The sequence below is a fragment of the Liolophura sinensis genome, chromosome 13, assembly GCF_032854445.1.
Source record: "Liolophura sinensis isolate JHLJ2023 chromosome 13, CUHK_Ljap_v2, whole genome shotgun sequence".
Taxonomy (NCBI): Eukaryota; Metazoa; Mollusca; class Polyplacophora; order Chitonida; family Chitonidae; genus Liolophura; species Liolophura sinensis.
In genome coordinates, this window is record NC_088307.1 from 15,906,866 (window position 1) to 15,929,854 (window position 22,989).

The following is a 22,989-nucleotide window of genomic DNA, read 5'->3' on the forward strand; positions in this document are numbered from 1 at the left end:
GGTAAGACGCTTGGTGAAATTTTCACGAGAATGTACTTACCATCAGTTGTGTGATTTCCAGGAACTTGCCATCGTTCGCCCTCACTTGGACAGTGATCAGGGCTTTTGGGTCGGTAAGGAGAATCTCCGATCTAACGATGGTTTTGGAGACAGTGACGTTACCACTGGCTGGGTCAATCTGGAAATAGTCGTTGGGCAGGACAAAATCATAGGTGATTTGTGAATCCGCGTCCTTGTCTGTAGCCGAAATTGTGGTCACAAATGTACCCGGGAGAGCACCATCGTTTATGACAGCTGTGAATAAAGGTCTAACAAACTTTGGCCGGTGGTCATTGGAATTTATCAGATCAACACAGACGACGGTGGAGGCGGATCGGGCCGGCGTTCCTCCATCTGTGGCCACCACTTGCATACAGGTGCGCCGATCCTCAGGCTTCTCGTAATCCAGATCTCCTGTCGTGTAGATTTGGCCGTCGTCATCGATGCCGAATCGGGTAGAGTTGGTGATAGTGTAGGTCACCTTACCACTGTCTCCCCAATCCTCGTCCGTTGTGTTTACGGTAATGACGACAGTGTTCGGGGGAACTCCTTCATCCACGGTGCCCTCGTAGTTGTCTTTTGTAAACTTTGGATCGTGGTTGTTCGGCGAATTCGTGTCAGAACAAGATTTAATATCTAAAATATGAAAGAAAAAGTCACCCAACTGGAAATGTTTGACCTCCATGCTCAATGGTCATAACAAAAGATAGGCAATGCTACATGTAGACTTATTTCATGTCACTAGAAGGACACTGAGACAAAGACAACGAGATTTAAAACAATCACATCGGCTGTTTAAATTAGTTATTGTACTGATTTGATTTTAAGGGGTGACATCAACATTCATATCAGAAAGTAACATGATTTATATGATGTTTATATAAACACAGTCACAAAATACTGGTCAGTTGACAATCTGCTCGTCGAGATCAGTTAAACCAGGAAGTGGGATTTTCAAATAATTCTTCTTTGTCCCACGTTTGTCTGTCGTCTGATACAACACTATCCTTTAACTAAGAGCGAACGTCTATCTACCTGTGGCAGGGGTACGGGTGTTTGTCAGGGCCAGCAGCGTGAGTCGGACGGTAAGAGAGTCCCTCCTATCCTGAGCGTCAGGATTGTAAGCCCATAACGTAAACTGAAACAAAGACAACCGTTGACTGAAAACGTTGTCCATAAACAGACAGGAATCCACAGACAAACGCTACATATCAAAGAATATCAAACAATCTAATACGTGTACCACTGTAATAATAGACTCGCAGACTAGTTGAAGATGCCGATAGTTGTCCATAAACGGGCAACAATCCACAGACAAACGCTATATATCAAAGAATATCAAAACAATCTAATGCGTGTAGCATTGTAATAATAGACTCGCAGACTATTTGAAGATGCCGATAGTTGTCCATAAACGGGCAACAATCCACAGGCAAACGCTATATATCAAAGAATATCAAAACAATCTAATGCGTGTAGCATTGTAATAATAGACTCGCAGACTAGTTGAAGATGCCGATAGTTGTCAATAAACGGGCAACAATCCACAGACAAACGCTATATATCAAAGAATATCAAACAGTCTGACGAATGTAGCATTGTAATAATAGACTCTCTGACTGGTTGAAGACGCCGAACAATAGCTTTATGACAACAGCACTTTGAAATCTCATAGTCATGATAGACCCAATGTCTCAATACCTCTCATAACTTCCCGCTCTCCTGTCACCCGTTTACGTTTGTATTCCATATACATAGATGTGACGTAACAATACAGGTAAAATTAGTTTACATCGAATATTTGAATTTCAGAACGGTGGTTTGGTTTGTGGGTGGGGTCAATCCATGATATCTTTGCCTCTAATTTGTGATATTGTAATAATGGCATGTAATTATTGAACAACCCAATTTGTAGCCTTGCTCTTTTAGGCTTTGCTTTGTAATGCACTCACCGTCATGTAGTTACAGTCGGCTAACTTCTTACAGCTTGCGTCACAATCAGTCCGGGTGGTGACCACGCCAGAAGTAGGATCCAGAGTAAAGAACTGCTTGGCGTTGTCAGACAACTCGTACACGATCGTGTCAGATACGTCTTTGTCCGTGGCTTTGGGCAGAACGAAACTTTGCCCTGATGTAAAATTCTGAAGAACAACATTAAAGAACGACATGATAATGCATTTGATTTCAAAAGAATGCGACAACAACGCACGACATAACATCCCCTCACTCAGTCTAGGAATGGGGCTAGTCTATCACTGTAACACAGCTCGAGGTGAAAAGTTGTAAGTGTAGTAAAGTAAAAAACATTCAGTTAACATTCTTGTGTAATCTAAACCCAATGGAAAATTCATCTGATTAAAGCAAGGCTTGAGTTATATACCTAAAAAGATAAGAATCTCTGAACATATGCATGTCTGTCCTATTTTCATATCGACTTTACATTTCTAGGCCGCATTGCTGAGGAAGTAAGGAAGGGCAGATTCAAGTATTCGAAAAATTGTGTACTGTGTATGTAAAATGAGCAATAATGACATCACAACCGTGTACTCAAACAGGCAACATAAATGTGGCAAAAGACTTTTTGGGAAGGTCCACGAGAGTTGGAAAAACCTGCATGGTAAATGTCTAACATACCTGAAAAATGTCAAGGTCATGAGAGTCCTCGTCAAACTGGGGCACGTTGTCGTTGACATCGTTCACCTGAAGACGGAGTGTGGCTGTGGCCGTTCTCTGTGGGGGAGGGTTGCCGCTGTCCCGGGCCATGATCACAACCTCCACAAACCCCACAGGAAGCGCCTCCCGATCCAGAGCCTGGACTAGGCGGACCTCGCCGCTGGACGGGTCGATCGTGAAGATGTCTGAGAACGGAAGAGATGAAAATATGTCAGAAAAACAAAATCTGTAAAACCCAGTGAGGTAAAACAATTTTATCCTTAAAGTTTTTCACATATATTCTTTGGAGTTTCATATTCAAATAAACTTTATTTTAAATAGTTTAAATGTTTTACAGGCTGTTAAAACTTGGAAATGAGATTAACTAACGAGGTATAGAATAGACTTGACATTTATTTATTGAATTCGTGTTAAACGCAGTCTCAAACCTAAAGATTGTATTACTTACTGGGAATGGTTGAGTTGTAGATGGAATAGGTTATTTGTTGCTTGGGAACATCTCTATCATTGGCTGTTACTTGACCAACAACAACATTGGATATGCCCTCATCGACAGCTGCGTTATAGATTGTCTGGTTGAACTCCGGAGCGAAACGGTTTACTTCCAGAACTGTGACCTGCAAAGCACGAAAGAATCATCATTACTACGTGGTACGGGTGAAAAACGATCCTAGATGATGTGAATAGTGACATTTTATATAAATACAAAACTGTGTGATATGGAAATATATTATATATGAAACACCACATTAAAGACATTTTAAATTCTTTGTACAGGTAAGACGCTTGGTGAAATTTTCACGAGAATGTACTTACCATCAGTTGTGTGATTTCCAGGAACTTGCCATCGTTCGCCCTCACTTGGACAGTGATCAGGGCTTTTGGGTCGGTAAGGAGAATCTCCGATCTAACGATGGTTTTGGAGACAGTGACGTTACCACTGGCTGGGTCAATCTGGAAATAGTCGTTGGGCAGGGCAAAATCATAGGTTATTTGTGAATCCGCGTCCTTGTCTGTAGCCGAAATTGTGGTCACGAATGTACCCGGGAGAGCACCATCGTTTATGACAGCTGTGAATAAAGGTCTAACAAACTTTGGCCGGTGGTCATTGGAATTTATCAGATCAACACAGACGACGGTGGAGGCGGATCGGGCCGGCGTTCCTCCATCTGTGGCCACCACTTGCATACAGGTGCGCCGATCCTCAGGCTTCTCGTAATCCAGGTCTCCTGTCGTGTAGATTTGGCCGTCGTCATCGATGCCGAATCGGGTAGAGTTGGTGATAGTGTAGGTCACCTTACCACTGTTTCCCCAGTCCTCGTCCGTTGTGTTGACAATGAGAACGACAGTGTTCGGGGGAACTCCTTCATTCACTGTGCCGTCGTAGTTGTCTTCTGTAAACTTTGGATCGTGATCATTCGGGGAATTTGCGTCCGAACATGACTTCATACCTAATGAGAAAATGCACAAGTTATTCTCCACACTGCTGTTCTTTACGTGCATAATCTAATGGTGGTTTTCTCGGAAGACAGCAGTGAAGAAGATAACAGGATAACAACCAGGTTCTGGTTTTATTGTGTAGGTAAGGTTTATGAAATGATACCCCAATCTGTTTACTTTCGTCTTATGTTCGCAGTTGGTATTTTGTTGTGTCAACGTATAAGTGTACTTACTCGCTACTGGGGTCCGTGTGCACATTGAGAGTAGTGTGAGTCTAATGATAAGTGTATTCTTCTGTAGTGGGGTCCCGAGGTTATTACTAAGTGTACTTCAAGAAGAATATATTGACAAAGACAACGCGATAACAAGGAGATTCTAGTTTTGTTATGTTGTTAATATTTACTGTAGGATTTCTAAACTATTTCGTGTGGTCTCTTCTTCTCGCCGTTAACGTTGGCGGTTTTGTTCTATTAACCTATAGGTGTACTTACCCGCTGCTGGGGTCCGTGTGGTGCCCAGTGAGAGTAGTGTGAGTCTGACAGTAAGTGTGTCCTTCTGTAGTGGGGTCCCAGGGTTATATGCTGACAGTGTGAACTGCACAGAAAACAACACCAATGTAATATAAAAGACTATATATATATATATATATATATATATATATATATATATATATATATATATATATATAAAGACTACAGAATAGCGAGCTAAACCAGAGCAGGAACGCCTGTGTAGTAGTTTGGGAAATGGTCACAGGAACTGGTGAAATCCGGTCTGTGGTCATTTTATCTGTGCTTTGTTGTAAGTCTTCCTGTAAATACCTAACAAGTAGCATAAAGATGAATTAGGGGAAAAGTGCAGTGATGTTAATTACAACTTATTAGAAGTCACTAATCTGGACTTCACATATACAACGCTGCGTTTATCGAAGAGAAAGTGACTTTCTCACCGTCATTTCATGACAGTCTTCAAGTTTTCTACAGCTTGCGTCACAATCAGTCCGGGTGGTGACCACGCCGGAAGTAGGATCCAGAGTAAAGAACTGCTTGGCGTTGTCAGACAACTCGTACACGATCGTGTCGGATACGTCTTTGTCCGTGGCTTTGGGCAGACCGAAACTTTGCCCTGATGTAAAATTCTGAAGAAAAAAAAACAAGACATAATGGAAGGGCACATGTACACACTACATTTAGACAAAATGTGAGTTTTGGGTAAGTTGTGGAAAACATGAGTTCAGTTCGGTATTCATTTATCCCTGTCCATCTCTGTCGGCTTATTATTCTAACAAAGCCTTCTGGAAAAAGTGATTGGACACTTCTTTCATTATACGTGTGTTTTGCCCTGCAGGAAAAAATGGTACTTGTGTATGTAGGCTTGAGAAGATTTTGGCAAATCTCTCTTCTGAGAATCAACTTACTTGGAAAATGTCGAGGTCATGTGAATCCTTGTCAAACTGGGGCACGTTGTCGTTGAGATCGTTCACCTCGAGACGGAGTGTGGCTGTGGCTGTCCTCTGTGGGAGAGGATTGCCGCTGTCCCGGGCCACGATCACAGCCTCCACAAACCCCGCAGGGAGCGCCTCCCGATCCAGAGCCTGAACTAAGCGGACTTCCCCTCTGGATGGGTCGATCGTGAAGATGTCTGATAAAAGAACATGCAGCAGTGGAAATATTTCCTAAGGCTTTCCGATGTTTCAGCCAAGTTTTAATTAATTCTTCCAGCCGCCTGTGGTTTCTATCAGCGATATAGTCCCATGGACAATCACACATGAGGGTAATCATTTATTATTCAACACTCTCTGTTCTTGAGGCATGTAACTGATTCATCTGCCTATTAGTAGCACAGCTGGTAGAGCGTCCGCTTCGGGACCGGTAGATCCAGAATCATTTCTTGATCGAGTCACACCTAAGACTTTAAAAGAGGAAGTTGTAACTTCCTCGCTTGGCGTTCAGCATGAAGGGGATAGTGCAACGATTGGTTGACCCGTATCAGTATAATGGCTCGGGCGGGGCGGCTTACTTGCCTTCAGTAAGTCGTCTTAGTGAAGTAGCACTAGATAAAAGAGCGGTGGAAATCCGTCCTGCAAGAAGGAGGCACATTACACGTATATGCACCCTAAGGATTCCTTCGTCGTCATAGGACCGAAAAATTGTTCAGTACGACGTTAAACCCCAAGCACTCACTCACTCCCTATTAGTATAGCCATAAGGTGATATGGTCAACGAATAACAATGACTGTTAGATAGATTTTGCCAACATCTCAAATCACTTACTTGGTAATGTGGAGTTGTGGATACTGTAGGTGATGACCTCTTGTGGGTTGTCATCATCACTGGCGGATACTTGGATCACTTGTACCCCGGATACCCCTTCGTTCACGTCAGAGGTGTACACGGTCTCGGTAAACTTCGGAGGAAACCTGTTCGTGGCCACTATAGTAATCTGTAAAAAGCAGATGTAAAATTTGAAGACAATTTCCTGAACAGCGTCAATCTCACCTGAGGCGAAGGGAAAAATGTACACTCATTTACCCAGAATTGTTGCTTACTTCAAGTTTTTCGTCTACTGAAGAATGTAGACAATACCAGTTATTAGGTGGGGTAAGGTAGGAACCTATACAGCTTTTTTTTGGCAGTTTTTGTACACACCGAACAGAAAATAGCAAGAAGTTCTCGCATTTGTCTTTTATGCTCACTCAAATTTTTGCTTACGAACACTTTTGAGACCGACTTACACGAAGAAAAGCTGTTGTACTTTTGTCACCATCGCTTGCCCTAACAGTGATGTCAACTTGAGAATTGGGATTTGCTGTCAGAATATCAGCCCTGTTTATCGTCGTCGACACCGTCACATTTCCACTGATGGCATCGATCTGGAAATAGTTGTTTGTTGTCACAAAGTCGTAGCGGATGGCAGAATCGGCATCCAGATCTGTGGCCTTAATCTGGGTGACAAACACTCCCGGGGCATCTCCATCGGACACAGAGGCCGGGAAAACATCAGTGGAAAACACCGGCGAGTTATCGTTCTCATTCAGCACGTCCACACAGACGACGGTGGAGGCGGATCGGGCCGGCGTTCCTCCATCTGTGGCCACCACTTGCATACAGGTGCGCCGATCCTCAGGCTTCTCGTAGTCCAGGTCTCCTGTCGTGTAGATTTGGCCGTCGTCATCGATGCCGAATCGGGTAGAGTTGGTGATAGTGTAGGTCACCTTACCACTGTCGCCATAATCCTCGTCCGTTGTGTTTACGGTAATGACGACAGTGTTTGGGGGAACTCCCTCGGTCACTGTTCCATCGTAGTTGTCTTTGGAGAACTTTGGGTCGTTGTTGTTGGGTGATCCAACAGAAGAGCAGGTTGGCAGAACTGAAATGTTCAAGAAATCAATATGTATATGTATCAATCAAGTATGCCAACCAACCATATTACTGACAGGAAACTAGAAATCTTAAGAAAAACAATAAAATGCGTTTGATCAGTGAATATTTTATTGATCATTAAATGCACTAGGGGAAAAGGTCAAGACTTATTGAATAATTATTTGTTAAAAAATCAATTAAGCGACTGTAAATGTCGCCAACACATTATCCAAAATGGCAGACCAATGAGTGCTTGGAAAAACGACTGCCAGTCAATACAGACAAATACATAGATGCATGTTAAAGTGAAAGTGAAAGTGAGATAAACAAAAGCAGTATTCACAATTGCATCGTTTTTGTCACCAGGCTGTATGCTGTTACCAGACCGACTTCACTTGGATGCTGTTAAAATCAAATTGGTTTGATAAGGTAGAGTGTACCTATTTGAAGCACATGTAACAAAGGCTGTAGTAAAACACGTACGTTTAGGGTCGGCTGTGGCTGGTCGTGTAGACCCCGTCTTAAGTAAGGACACATACACGGGTAACTGGGACCGGTTTTGTGGTTTGTCCGGGTTGTACGCCTCCAAGGTGAACTGAAATAAGAGGCAAACCAAGATGATAATGCCTAGTAGAATGACATTAGAGGCGGTAAAATAGCAAATTCTCTATTTTTACTACCAGCGTGTCCGAAAAGATCCCAATTATCTGATTACTTTAAGCAACTCAATTAATTTTCAAATCGTTTGCTCGGTGTGCGTTTTATACTCTATTATACACGTCAAAAGTTCAGAACAAGTTGTTATCACTTGAGCATTTCAATATAAAAACTTTGCTCCATGGTAAACAATTATCGTCTTTGCATCAAATGTTACCTGGAGTAAAGCACAATCGACAGTTTTAACGCAATTTTTATCACAGGTTGTTGTTGTAGTGAGCGTGTTGGTATCAGCGCTGAATCTGGTCAGGGCCTCCGAGGAGACTGTGTAGACTATTCGGGCGTTTTCTCCCAAATCTTTATCCGAGGCGTCGGGCAGCTGAATCACCTGGCCTGGTTTGAAATCCTATTGTGGGAGATAAAGCGCATTCACTCGGTTAGACTTGTCGTATCGACTTGTGGAATTCGACTAGTGGGAGCCTCCGTGGCTCATTTGGTTAGCGCGCTAGCGCAGCGTAATGACGCAGGAGTCTCTCACCAATCCGGTCGCTGTGAGTTCAAGTCCAGCTCATGCTGGCTTCCTCTCCGGCCTTACGTGGGTTTCCCCCCGGCCCCAGGCTCTGCCCGGTTTCCTCCCACCATAATGCTGGCCGCCGTCGTATAAGTGAAATACTCTTGAGTACGGCGTAAAACACCAATCAAATAAATAAATAAATTTGATTAGTATCCTTAAGCCGCGTTCACAAGATGTGATACAGATATATGAAATAATGATTGTGCTAGTTTCATACGACAAGTCGAATTGATGAGTTGATTCGACATATTGCATTATGAACGCGGCTTAAGTCGCAGCTAATGGGAATACAGCGCTTCAATGTGTGTTGACAAGACCATGTAATTCTAGGCAACTACAAGTCCACACAAGGGAAATAATCATATATTAGGTATTACCTTACCAGTTAGCAAAATGAAATAAATTTCTCCCGTGCATGCATTAGTCCCAGGCAGCTTTAATACAATTTCTGACATACTTACCATAAGGGATTCAAGATTTTTGAGACTGAAGATTTTTTGATGGTGATCCTTTCCGTTCGATAAGAACTTTGCTATCAATTTATGCGTCGAAACACAGCACACCATTTACGATTTTCCAAATTTAAAACATCGCCTCCCTTTTTGGAAGGTAATATGGCGTCATGAAAGTATACACATGTAAGAAACAAAAGATCTTACCTCTGACAAGCGGATCTCAAAGTAATTCTCAGCAAACTGAGGTTTGTTATCGTTCACGTCGGTGATGGCTATGTTGACAGTGGCAGTGCCAGTGTTTGACTTAGGTGTTCCATTATCAACAGCCAGTACAACAACAGAGGCGGTGCCGGACACGAGGGCAGTCGGTAGGTTCTCTCTGTCAATTCCACTAACCACACTGATCTCACCGGTTGAGGGGTTGATGCTGAAAATGCCTGAAACAAAAGAAACTACAACCTGATGACATATTAAGATAGGTGTCATGACAGCAACGTATCTCTTGTTTCTACTAAAGAATAACTGTATTATGTGAATATAAAAGACTACATAACAAAGGGTAAACCAAAGCAGTGATGACAGTGCAATGCAGTTAGCGAATGGTCACACCTATCACCGGTGATATCTTGCCTCTTGTCAGTTTACCTCAGGGTTTTATTGTATTTATGCAAAGACTGACTTAAGAACAAGGACTGATGGTAAATGTAATTTATTAGATACTGGTCTAGAATTTAGTCAAATACTACGTTGTCGTCACATGCAGATTTTGTCATACATCCTTGTCTCCGTGCATTCCGCTTACCGTTGTACGCCTGGTCTGCAATCCGGTAGCTGATTGTCTGTGCAGGGACATCCTGATCTGAGGCGGACAGTGAGGTAATCGTTCCCACAGTCCCTTCCGGTACATCTATGCTGATGACATCCCTGGCGAACACAGGACTGTGGAGGTTAGAGCTCTCGATGGTTACCTGACGGTGAAAAAGAAATACACGTGACTGGTAAGAACATTACTTAAAAAAGATCTTTCAAAAATTAGGATCCAACTTGAAATTTCCCTCGTGGCTGTAGGAAATTCTCATGAAACAAATAGAGAATTAAATAAAGTTATTCAGTGCACTAATTAAGCTCTCTCTCAGCCTAAATTTCATGTTTTGTAAAATCTGCCATTTCCTATCATCTTGAATATTGGTCATCTACTCCATTATACCTATCATTGACGAGTTTTCTTTCGTATGTACTGTTGTCCATATGTAGTAATCGGTTTTGGCCATAACCCGACATCGACGAACGAAAGGACAGAGTTACCATCCGGACTTACCTGGATACTAGCTTCCGCAGAAAAAGGCCCGTCGTTCGCCCTCACGCGTATTTCAATAATCTCCCCAGTAATTCCGTTCAGGATGTCCGCTCTGTTCATCGACTGGGCGAGGGACACGAGCCCCGTCTGCGGGTTGATTTTAAAGTAAGGATTTGTACCTAGCAGGTCATAAGTGAGATCATCCATGCCGTCTGCGTCATCAGCCGTCAACGTAATGACGTCGGTGTCGACCGGGTCACCATCACGAACTGTCGCCTGATAAGTGGAACTACCAAAGCTGGGAGGGTTGTCATTGACGTTAACCACCGTCACACAGACCTCAGCTGTTGAACTTCGCGGTGGCCTCCCTTTATCTGTGGCCACCACATCCACGCAGAGTTGTTTATCTGCCGGAAGCTGCTCGTAGTCAAACGTTCGCAGAGTGTAGACTGTGCCGTCATCAGCGTTCACGCTAAAATCTGGTGAGTTGACACTGAAAGTCAGATTACCACTATTTCCGGCATCAGCGTCCGTGGCTGATACTTTCAGCACAAGAGTGTTGATGGCAGAGTTTTCCGGCACCTGTCCTACATAACTAGGGGGCTGGAAGACCGGGTCGTTGTTGTTAGGGGTGCTTGCGTCAGCGCAAGAGATCAAGCCTGAAATAATAGGTGAATATTGTAATATACTACAAACAAGGCGTATATTATTTGAACTCGCTACGTATATTTCGCGCATCTTACAGCTGAGTTGCGATTAGAAATTATTGCGTCTATGAACATTCTCTGTGTGATGTACGGCATTTTTTCCGTGTAGATAGACCATGAAGGCAGGTCAGTGTCTCAGTCGGGTATTGGATGTTATCTAAATCATGTTTTATGTAAAGATGACTTTAACATGGTGGTTTTCGTCCTTACCGCTTAATGGCGGTCCTGCCGAGCCCGGTGTGGTTAAGATGAGCTCTACTTTCAAACTGTCGTTCAGTAGGGGCAGACCTTCATTGAACGCGTAAACAGTCACCTGCACACACAAACAGACGTTATACATTCATGTACATGTAGCAAATATAACAACAGGTATTGTCAACATGATACCTGATTTACAAAAAAAAATTATGCGACGACCTTCATTTACATTCGAGATTACCCCTGTTCTTGCCTCGTGATGCAACATTTGGAGAAGAGCACTGAGAGTATGTCCGCTTCATCAAGAATATCTCTGTCTCGTGGTAGACAACACTTACAGAACAGCACCCAGAGAGTGTTGGCTTCATCCAGAATGTCTACACTCAGGGTCTAACCACTGTCTGTATACGTGATAGACAACACTTGCAGAAGACTACCCAGAGATTGCAGGCTTCACCCGAAATGTCTACACTCGGGGTCTAACCATGTCCCTTTATGTGGTAGACAACACGTGGAGAATAGCACCAAGAGTGCAGGTTTCACCCAGAATGTCTACACTCAGGGTCTAACCATGTCCCTTTACGTGATAGACAACACGTGGAGAATAGCACCCAGTGAGTGCAGGCTTAACCCAGAATGTCTACACTTTGGGGGTACCACCTCCTCCCCTTAAACTCGGAGGGTAGTGGAATCATGATGAACCTGCTCTATTTTCACGCTGGAATCTAAGGAGGAAAAGTGTTAACGGCTGGGATGGAAATGGGGTTTCGCGACCATTGATTAGACACGCTCCCTAGCTCGTTAATGAACATATGTTGGGTTTTGATGTACACAACTTAGTTTATGGTAATTCTCTTGAAATGCCATCTTTGGTTAACAAATGTTAAATGACTTTCGGTACAATTTACGCCTTGATTTGTTTCCACTTAACAATAGGTTATGATATCCATAGAAGGTAGAGTTGAGTGAATGTAAGGAAATAAATGAAAACATTTTAACCACAAAGCTAAAACTGCATGAGCGAAGAATATATTACTTAAATTCTGCTTCACAAATAGCAACACACATCTTAAATGTAAACAAAATAAAATATACTGCGCTTAGTAATAAAGTAAAACAGAATAATTCTTGTAATATTCACTTTTTGGGTGGCATTATTTGTGACAATTACGTAGTAAGCATTCCACGATAAATTTCCTTTATTTCAATTCCATCGATAGGCATTTTATCAGATACTAGGAGTTTCAAATGAGCTGTTGTAAAAGGAAGAAAATGAAAGGGAGACCAACGTCTGGCATGTCTGAGTGGGGCGGTATGAGGCGAATATCAAATGATTTCAGAAATGTTATTTGATGTTTGGTAAACAGTTGTACAAAGCTGCTAGGTCAAGCGTTGTGTTTGAAAAGAACGGGCACCTGCTGCTTGATGTGTAAAAGGGTGGGTGGGGCATGCCTTAGTCGATGACTCACCATGCCTAGTGAACAGTCTTCCGTCTTGATGCATTCTACCCCACACTCAGCCCGAGTTGTCAACACACTACTATCTCTGTCTATGCTAAAGTACTGCTCAGCTTGGGCGGACAGTTGGTAAACCACTCTGGCGTTCTCGCCCTCGTCCGCGTCAGTGGCTGTCGGTATGGTGAACTGTTGTCCGGCTTGATATGTCTGAAATTCAAAACCATACATCACCATTAAACATCTCCCATGTACAAAAGTCATGCTGGCTGAATAAAAAAAATTAACTGTTCTGACAGCATGAAATGCAACACACATTAGGTAAATCACACAAAATACTACACTGTCCCGTTAAATTCCAGCATCAAAGTTTTGAGTATTTCCAATTTAAATCACAACACTGAGCAAAAACTAGAGAAGCACATTTTTTATAACATTTTCCTTAACAGCGACTTCTCTTATAACTTGCAAATACTCCTATAACCATTCATTTTGTACGCGAAGTTCACGATGTCATAACAGAATAGGATTATAGGAAGAGACAATTCCCTATAATTATAAAACATCGTTTTACATTCGAGGCAGTAAAACAAATATGTGCCAACGTATTTTGTTGGGAGGGAATCAACACAACTAATAATTCAGCGAAGAAAAGAATAATATTTATCTACACTGACAATGACTAAAAGTGCCGGATTTGTCTTTGCCCTGTTTAAAACTCATCACCTTATCATTGTTAATGAAAACATGGTGTGATTTGTTGCACTCGACTAGTCGAATGGAAACAGGAGAGATCTATTTCTTAAATCGCGTCCACGCGCTGGGATTTGTCGAATACTACAAATGATAAGAAACAGCGTGTGTCGTATATTTTTATTTGATTAATCAAATTCGTCGAGTCGAGTCGCGGCATGTGAACACGACTTGAACAGAAGTCCACATTAGTATGTGCATTAATGTAAGTCCGCTTACCTGAGGAAGGGCTAGCTGAAAGGTCGGCTCGCTATACACTGGTGAGTTATCATTGACGTCATTCACGGTGATAATCAATGTGGCTGTGCTGGTGAGGACTGGCGGAGGATTCCCATCGTCCTCTGCGGTTATCAGTTGCTCCAGTTTACCGCCAGGAATACTCTCCCTGTCAAGGCTCTTTACAAGAGTTATCACTCCCGAGTCTGCCCCAATAGTTAGGTAATCTACAATGGCGTGATGCGTAATATCCCATTAATATTCTAGTGTTAAGTGAAGAGGGTAAAATATACTTACTCTGTTATTGTCTAAAAGAATTTTAGGTAGCTGTCAAAAGAAAATCAATGTGAGAACTTGGAATATGCATTGCCTTAAAAACCGGACAAATCTCTGATTGATTGGTTCGTTTTCCTCCAGCTTTGTAAACGGTATTTTTCTGTACTGTACCGAGGTAGATGCAATTCGTCGAAGTGAGCAAAATCATTTTGACCGAAACGGAACGAATAAGCCTTGGTACAGGCATGACAAAACCAGATTATTCTGGTCGCCTTTTGGAGTAAGCTGTATTAATTATTTTACCAAGATTATTTGTGACCACCGTATTTACAGTGGAACGGGAAGCACGACCAGATAGAAACTACTCCTAAACATGACCAGACAAAAACTACTCCCAAACATGAACAGATAGAAACTACTCTGAAACATGACCAGATAGAAACTACCCCCGAACATCACCAGACTGAAACTACTCCCAAACATCACCAGATAGAAACTACTCCCAAACATAACCAGATAGGAACTACTCCCAAACATGAACAGATAGAAACTACTCCCAAACCTCACAAGATAGAAACTACTCCCAAACATCACCAGATAGAAACCACTCCCAAACATTACCAGATAGAAAATACTTCCAGACATCACAAGATAGAAACTACTCCCAAACATTACCAGATAGAAAAACTTCCAGACATCACAAGATAGAAACCACTCCCAAACATTACCAGATAGAAAATACTTCCAGACATCACACGATAGAAACTACTCCCAAACATCACCAGACAGAAACAACTCCGAAACATAACCGGATAGAAACTACCCCCAAACATCACCTGATAGAAACTACACCCAAACATCACCAGATACCACACCCTGTCCACATTCGCAATATAAACGTATCTGCTGTTGGTTTATCGTGGAATTACGCGCTATCTTTTTAGCTGTATCTTTACATCATATTGGTGTGTGTTTAATAGCAGTGTGGCTAGGAAACCTGGTTGTAAATTTTCAGTTGGTCATTCACAGAAGAAAGACAAAATTCTCTGCGAAGACAACGGGATGCCGATATTGATACCTCTTGGGTAACAATATGTAGACTTTCCTGGGGTCATTTTGGCCAGCTATATGTTTTGAAATGAAGGATTATGCCCGCTGACCATCACAGGCTCTGCTACTTCTGTGACAGACTAGGAAAGATACTGTGTCGTATCTCTACAGCCAGCTCCAACATCCATTGCATCCGGATTAATATGTTGTCCGTATACTTTTTCTGATATTGCCGATATGCCAAAATCAACAACAGATGAAAATGACCATTAGTATGTTGAAAATTAATGAAACGGACCAAAATTCGAACTTGAACTGTTAGTTGCTTAGTTGCAGCCATGTACCAGGTTCCAGTTTAGAGCTCGCTACTTTTCCTGAATAACGTCCGAAGAAAAGAAATGTACAAAACGGCACCAAACTGGAACTTCATCAGTAGCTTGTTATGGTAAACTCACACGCAAAGTTATAGTTCCATATCACAAACCACTTTGGAAAAAAAAGTTGTCCAACGCAGGATAAAAACGGTCATACTTTTGGTGAAAATGAGCGAATCACCCTGAAACCGAAACTTGGTCTCTAACTTGTCACACTGAAACCATGGAACAAGCTTTCAATTCACTGAAAAAAAGTCCCCGAAGTCTGTTTCGTGACTAAGTGGGTAAATGGTAGACTCGCTGGACGGACTGACAAATGAGGAGTGAACCTCTAATGGTAGGGGATTGATAATATAACTGTAGCGGAATAAATCACACAAAACACAAAGGACGAGAACATATGAAGGCAGACATATACAATCCGTTCAGTTTCTGCAAGCATTTGACATGAATATATTTATATAACCCTCCAGGCTTTCAGGGTGAAAGAAGCAGAAATGAAAAATTCACTCAAGACTTTTTGGTTCAAGACCAATGCGTGTGAATTTGATGATAAGCGATCAAATTTTTAATGGTTCCTGACCATTTATTTTAAGAAAATTTTGAGGGTAACTCTGGTTGACCAACATTATTTTCTGACAGTGTAATACCTCATCTGCAGTTCAGACAGGGCCATGTAATGACTTTGCAGAAAGCATTGTATTGAGCATAAGTGTAACCTGGCATAGTTGTATCATTCCAGTCATGCAATGAACGTTTAATATGGTAAGGTCGCCAGAACTAAGAACCTCGAAACGACATCGGCTGTTCTCTGACCACATTAACGGTGCTAATGCAAATGTCGATGCTTGCTTATTGAGTTGAGGATTTCTAATTAAACCCCACGGTCGAGAATTAAGTTCTGTGTCACTATCTGGTAGTGACTGAGATCGATTAGTGTTGGAACATTCCAGGCTTTATTTTGCCACTAACAAAGAATAATCCATTACCGATTGGGAACAATCCAGCCCTCGTCATCTTATGTATTATTAAAACACAAACTACGGTTAGACCAATGGACTGTCCAGAGATTGTGTGAAAGGTTCGCCAGTGTTATGTTAATGTTCTTTAATGTCTTGAGTTTGATTCCTAGCTTGACCGTTATTGATCAGGCGTAAGATGGCCTCTAACGATTGAACAACATGCGATGAGTACGCATAGATCAATCTCACACTTTCTGTGGTTAAGGAATTGAATCTTTAAAAACAATTTTCAAAAATAAGTGAAGGAAATTATATTTATATATTTAGAAAGCTTGGAGGAGGGGGGAGTATCTAAAATGGGAAATTCTTTATGAGAACAGTTTAGTGTTAGAACAAGTAATGGCGAAGGCAATTAACAACAGAGGATAAGAGGGTATATGGCTATTTCAAAATATTCTTTTAAAGGGCACCTTAAACGAGATGATTAGACGTCACCAAAGATAATTCTAATTTTAGGAATAACGCAGTTATGATGAGAAATAATTTGGTCCCAGGGCTATCCTCAGAATGAAACTTGCTGTGACCGTAAAATAAATAATCCACAGATTACACTTGATAAAGGGAAGTTAAAAGTCTACGGTGAAATCTCATCGGGGTCATTTTTATTATTCGTAGTAAATTTACACTCCACTTGGAAGCACATGTTGTACTCTAGACTAGGCTTATGAATTTTATCTCCAACCCCAAACGCGTTCACTAAATGAGTTCAAAACTGATGTGAACACATTTAATTCCTTATTATTTCCAATTCTCTGACGATTTTAACAATTCGTCCGACGTTGAATAGAGCTTACCAGGAATAACCTGTTGAAGAAGATCGTATGTGACTTTCTGTACACGATACCCTTGGTCATCCGTAGCCTTAACAGTTTCAAGCACAACCCCTTGCACACCTTCGTCCACAGAGACTTCGATTGTTGGCGTCGTCAGATCAAATTTCGGCGGGATGTGATTTTTTCTTTTTATAGAGATCTGAAGAAAGAGAATTACATGGTGTTAAAGATATTAAACAATGTATTTGTTCCACGGTTGTGATTTATACAACACTAAAGGTCTCCGTGGTAATAGCGTCTTAAAAATGTGAGAAAATACCAAAGCGTTCTGCGGGAAAAATATACTGGTGTCCACTATATAGGTGAAATTTCCCTCCAGAATTCAAGGTTCACCTTTCATCCCACATCAAAGAGTACATATCATCACACTGGCTTCAAACTGTTCAACCTCAAAAACAATAATGGGTTTCCTATGGGCTCTCCCCAGTTTCCTCCCACCATAACGCGGGCGGTCGTCATATAAGTCAAATATTCTGTAGTGCGGCGTAAAACACCAATCATATAAATACATAAACCAATCAAAAACACTTCTTATTCGCTAACCAATGCATAAATCTCGAGTATACATGTATTACATTTCAGTTAATTAACAGAACATAGAATAAAATACACGAAAATGCTAGATACACTCACCAATAATGTTCCAATCACCAGAAACCTTCCAGTATCGTTTACTCTCACTTTAACTGGGAAGGTACCTCTCCCTTGACCTGCCAGGATGGCGTCGTAATCCACTGTTTGACTCACTGTAATATTTCCCGTGTGATTATCAATGTGTAAATATGGGAAGGGTATTGACAGGTCATAGGTTAACACCGCATCCCTGTCTAGGTCTGTAGCTTCCACCTGTACAACGGGGGTCCCCACGGGGTCCTTATCGAACAGAGTTCCAAGGTAAAGACTGGATTTAAAGCTTGGCCGATGTTCGTTCACGTCAACTATGGTTATGCGCACGGTTGCTGTTGATGAGCGACTCGGTGTCCCCCTATCGGTGGCTGTGACGATGTAATTCATTACCTTGCTAACACGTTTGTCTTCAGCGTCTATCGCAGCCTTGACTTTTATAGCCCCAGTTTGGTTTATTCTAAACCATTCATTCTCCTCCATGGAATAGTCTATCTGCCCCGCCGGGCCGCTGTCCGTGTCTGTGGCGGTTAGAATTAACAACACAGAGTCTTTAACAGTGTTTTCCGTGCAATTAATTGTGTATGTGTCCTCGGAAAACTGTGGCGAAACTTGGCCTTTAACACACAGCGTTAACACTGAAACAATAAAAACAAATTTGCATAAAATACCTATTTCCATTGTTATGTGATCATTGAATTTTTACCAAAGCAATGCCAGAAATTTCATAACAGAAATTTTCCCTACCGGTAACAGATAGCAGATAATTTCCTTGGAAGTCGAAAAACAAGAGACACTAGCATTCAAAAAAGAGTAAGATTTAAATTTCAGAGAGTACATGTCATCACACTGGCTTCAAACTGTTCAACCTCAAAAACAATAATGGGTTTCCCTTATTTTTTTAAATAAATATTTAGCAATTGCGCAGTCACTTACAATGAAAAGGCTGTACAGTATTTATGTGAAAAACAAACATATAATAAAAAAATAACGAAAACCATTTAATTTTATGATTTTATTAATATATCAATAACCACAATGTTCTAACTTTATTAATTTCAGTGCTAATATTGTAATATATCTGACTTCTAGGCGCATTGTATCACCGTGGTTAAACATATCTTATTCTCAGCATTTTAACACATTCTGGTTTTTAACCAAAACAATAATTTTGTGATAAAGTGCTCCATGGTATACTTACATAACAATGTAAATATGTATAAGGTGACATCTAGTTGTGTTGTACCCATGGTTATGTTTGATGACGTCACAACATTGGTTCTCAGAGCCTTACGTAAATATGTCGGCTTTCAACATCAATTTCACCTGAAAGTTTAGCAAAATAAATACAGGTAAAATTGCCATTCATCCACTCTAAGACTTTATTCAACGAATCATTGTATTATTACAAAAATACCGAAAAACATATATAAGATGTTCAACAATGCAAAATACATACCCACATGAACTAACGTTTGCGCATTGAATTGAAGAAAAAAAAAACATATTACGACAATATTAACATAATTTCAAGCAATAAAACAAACAATATTCCAACATTCGCAGTATAAATATTCAACACAGATTGCATTTCATATACTTCATTATGGCGTGTTGTGTTAGTAACGATAAAGATCAGTAAAACCTCTACCTTAATACTGTCGTTACGTTGTTACACCACAACATATTTGTTTTATCTGCATTATGTTCACGGTGTGTTACAATGGTGATATCAGCAATAGTGACATCATCGCGTTATAGTTAAGAAACAAAACGTAGTTTGCCATTCCCAAATCACCTAGATAATGCTCAGCACAAGGGAGTTGTCCACTGTTTAAGAACGCGGGGACGCAAACCTTGCGCCTTGCATTATCTAGGTGATTTGAACACGGCAATCCCACTATGAAACAATGGGACCATTAGGGGGGAAATAACAACGAAAACAACTATCCTCTCCTTTTTTGTTAATATGTAACGGTCTAGGTTATGTTGTTATGAATTTGGGCAAGTCCATGCCGATGGAATTGGTGGGAAATAAATCATCCAATCAGAGCGAAGCACGTGACAGTTATTGACCAATAAATGCACATTTCCCATGTCAGCTTGAGCTCTAAATTCAATCATAACCGTGACAGTTTTGCGACGACAGAGGAATGATGATTTTAGGGAATTGACGTCAAAAAAAAATGTCAGAAGTGAACGAGAAACTTGTATATTCAGATGAAGCTGAAACGGAAGGTAGGTATGGAGGCAGACGCGCTGGCAAAAGTCACAGTGACATTTAACGACTGAGAGGACACAATGGTAGTGTAAAACACTGCCCCACGGTCCATGACGACGGCAGCCACAATGTATAGATTAACAATTTGAGTACACTTCGCTCACCATCGCTTTTAGTGTTAAGGTTTTGGAGGTATGTTAGAATGTGATATCAGTGATGGTGATGTCACGGTGTTATATGGTGATTTCAGCAGTGGTGATGTCACGCTGTTACATGGTGATATAAACAGAGATGACGTTATTGTGTCCCAAATCAACAGTGATGAAGTCACCGGGTTGTATGGTGATATCAACAGTGATGAATTCACGGGGTTGTATGATGACATCAGCAAGGATGAAATCACAGGGTTATATGGCGATATCAATAGTGTGGAAGTCACGAGGTTGTATAGTGATAACTCCTTAGTCACGAAAAACCATTGGCATTATTGGACTTCTACAAGAGGCATAGATAGTCATTCCTTGACAATGTTCCAACTTCCAAACCCCACGTATCCTATAGTCGTTTTCATAACGTGAAGCTACACGTATAGGTCCAAGGATTAAGTTTATTCCAGGAAAAAAGAGACTTCAGTCTAAATGTTAAACACTTTTATAATGCTTACGGTGATTAAGTTTAATGAAGTACTTCTTGTGAGTTATTTATATAAATAATGATTCTTAAATTCAATTATAGGCGTTCATGTCTAAATTTAAAATTAAAAAAAAAATAAAGTAAAAGGGCTGAATGCAGCTGACATTAAACGTTTTACGTGTCTGAAGTAGAACGACACTAAACGGTTTGGCATGGAGGTAATGTGTCAGCGCACACCAATCATAACGTCAAGCTGAAGTCTCATAATGTAAAAAGACACCAGCATAGAGAATACAGTCAGAGCTGCGACGACAGTGTGACAGTTGGCAAACTGTCACATGTAACCGGTGAAATCGGGTCTTTAGTTAGTTTGCCTCAGTTAATGTTTTATTTAACAACTCTTCGTGTAAACGCTTAAATAGTATCAACGTACCCTTTCTCTAGCGCCATGGCTTAAGGAGAAATAAGTACGAAACAAATGCTGTGATGTTAATTGCAATTTGTTAGACGTCACTGACCAAAAAATTCTCACAATACCGTGTATCAGAGCCACGGATACCATGAGTTGGATTTTCACCAGGTATACATGTACATTGTCTTTGTCTATTTATCTCACTACTTGACTGGGTTTGACATGTAACAGTAAAATCAATAAACCTGTAGACTGCTGTAATGTGGCACCGAATAGAACTATTCAAAGCAAGCTGGTGATGGTCGCCCTACCATGCACAGCGTGAGCACCTCGAACCCACATAGCTAGGTAATCTACGGCTAAACACAAGGAAATATACGAGATCGATACCCTATTGAAAGCTAGGTTAATCAGTGCTTTACACAAATTCTAACACAAAAATGTTGTCGATGATAAATGAAGTTCGTTCTTGTCTTGAGTATCGGCAACATGCATCGTGTTCAAAACGATATCAAAACTGTTCGATAATGATTTATAGAGCACTTGTTCAATAAAGGTCATTCATCGGTCAAGTTGAGTAGCCAATGACCGCGAGAACAAAACAAGCCATGTGGGTTAACAGTGACCATTTAGACATGTTAAAACATATCGTCCCATTGTCTTTCGTTCCACGCCGCATATTGGCAGATAGAAACAACTGGCCATGGGCGATAGCTGATTAACACATCCATACAGAAGTCTACTTGATGTGATCACTGTATGACATTTTACTGCGATATGTGGATAAACAAATCATATAGTACTTAGGGTTTTCTAAATCTGACTTAAGTCCATCTTAATGTCTATCTTAATGACCACCTAATATATACCCAGATAGACATAACCTCATACATCTGTTCTTTATAAAGAGATTTTCTCTGCTGTCAGACGTTTTTATATCGAAAATTATTGTTCGAGAAATGAGTAAGAAATGACCAAGACATGTAGCCCGGTGTGTTGTCAGGAGATGTGTCGGATGCTGAAATATAAGCATGGACATTACTAGACAGAATTAATTCTATTCTGGGGGTTCATTTGTGCTCTATGCATCTCTTCACACTGGTGTGACTGCATGTGGTAATGTACCTCATTAACACACTCATATGACTGCTTATGGTAATGTACCTCATTATTAAATTGATATAACTGCTTGTGGTAATGTACCTCATTGTCACATTGCTATGACTGCTTGTGGTAACGTATCTCATTATCACACTGATATGACTGCTTGCGGTAATGTATCTCATTACCACATTGATATGATTGCTTGCGGTAATGTACCTCATTACCAAACTGACATGACTGCTTGCGGTTTGCCTCTTTAGATTTTACAGGCAAGCTTTCTATGTATGGCTAGTGAATAATAAATGCAACGAAGTAACAAGGTATAAGTGCGAGGCGACCTGTAGCCATGATGGGATAGAGTTACCGTGCTTCTGTCGCTCAAAGAGGGAACAAGATCACTAAGTGGACCATGCAGTTTGTGCAAGGACGAGATTTCTTTCAGTCTGAACCATTCTTTCGATTAATATCACGCTGTCTACATAATCGTGCAAATACACTAAGAATATCATTAGCCATGCTGGCAATGTTCCACCAATGCCGTCATTAGCGTCTTACCTAAAAAGCCTACCCAGAATGCTAATAATTACCTTATTGGTCTAAACAGGAAATCAGTAT

At 41.0% G+C, this 22,989-nt stretch overlaps 2 protein-coding genes across 2 annotated transcripts in view; both read right to left on the minus strand.

Moving 5' to 3' along the window:
• The window catches only part of LOC135480342 (protocadherin Fat 4-like), a 20,851-nt gene extending 10,391 nt beyond the window's left edge, over positions 1–10,460 (minus strand). Inside the window, exons 1-15 of the mRNA XM_064760169.1 lie at positions 10,003–10,460; positions 9,405–9,637; positions 8,389–8,577; positions 7,998–8,109; positions 6,887–7,521; positions 6,426–6,594; positions 5,570–5,793; positions 5,102–5,290; positions 4,644–4,746; positions 3,529–4,163; positions 3,161–3,329; positions 2,674–2,897; positions 1,992–2,180; positions 1,075–1,177; positions 41–675 (exon numbers count right to left, since the gene is read on the minus strand). Of these exons, the coding sequence (XP_064616239.1) occupies positions 41–675; positions 1,075–1,177; positions 1,992–2,180; positions 2,674–2,897; positions 3,161–3,329; positions 3,529–4,163; positions 4,644–4,746; positions 5,102–5,290; positions 5,570–5,793; positions 6,426–6,594; positions 6,887–7,258 (3,012 nt within the window). The 5' untranslated portion in view covers positions 7,259–7,521; positions 7,998–8,109; positions 8,389–8,577; positions 9,405–9,637; positions 10,003–10,460. The remainder of the gene's footprint in view (positions 1–40; positions 676–1,074; positions 1,178–1,991; positions 2,181–2,673; positions 2,898–3,160; positions 3,330–3,528; positions 4,164–4,643; positions 4,747–5,101; positions 5,291–5,569; positions 5,794–6,425; positions 6,595–6,886; positions 7,522–7,997; positions 8,110–8,388; positions 8,578–9,404; positions 9,638–10,002) is intronic.
• Positions 7,368–22,989, minus strand: part of LOC135480914 (protocadherin-like wing polarity protein stan) — a 20,750-nt gene continuing 5,128 nt past the window's right edge. Inside the window, exons 2-13 of the mRNA XM_064760843.1 lie at positions 19,206–19,330; positions 18,014–18,642; positions 17,342–17,519; positions 13,829–14,052; positions 12,872–13,066; positions 11,415–11,517; positions 10,519–11,156; positions 10,003–10,168; positions 9,405–9,637; positions 8,389–8,577; positions 8,054–8,109; positions 7,368–7,521 (exon numbers count right to left, since the gene is read on the minus strand). Coding sequence (XP_064616913.1) covers positions 7,368–7,521; positions 8,054–8,109; positions 8,389–8,577; positions 9,405–9,637; positions 10,003–10,168; positions 10,519–11,156; positions 11,415–11,517; positions 12,872–13,066; positions 13,829–14,052; positions 17,342–17,519; positions 18,014–18,642; positions 19,206–19,254 — 2,814 coding nt within the window. The 5' untranslated portion in view covers positions 19,255–19,330. The remainder of the gene's footprint in view (positions 7,522–8,053; positions 8,110–8,388; positions 8,578–9,404; positions 9,638–10,002; positions 10,169–10,518; positions 11,157–11,414; positions 11,518–12,871; positions 13,067–13,828; positions 14,053–17,341; positions 17,520–18,013; positions 18,643–19,205; positions 19,331–22,989) is intronic.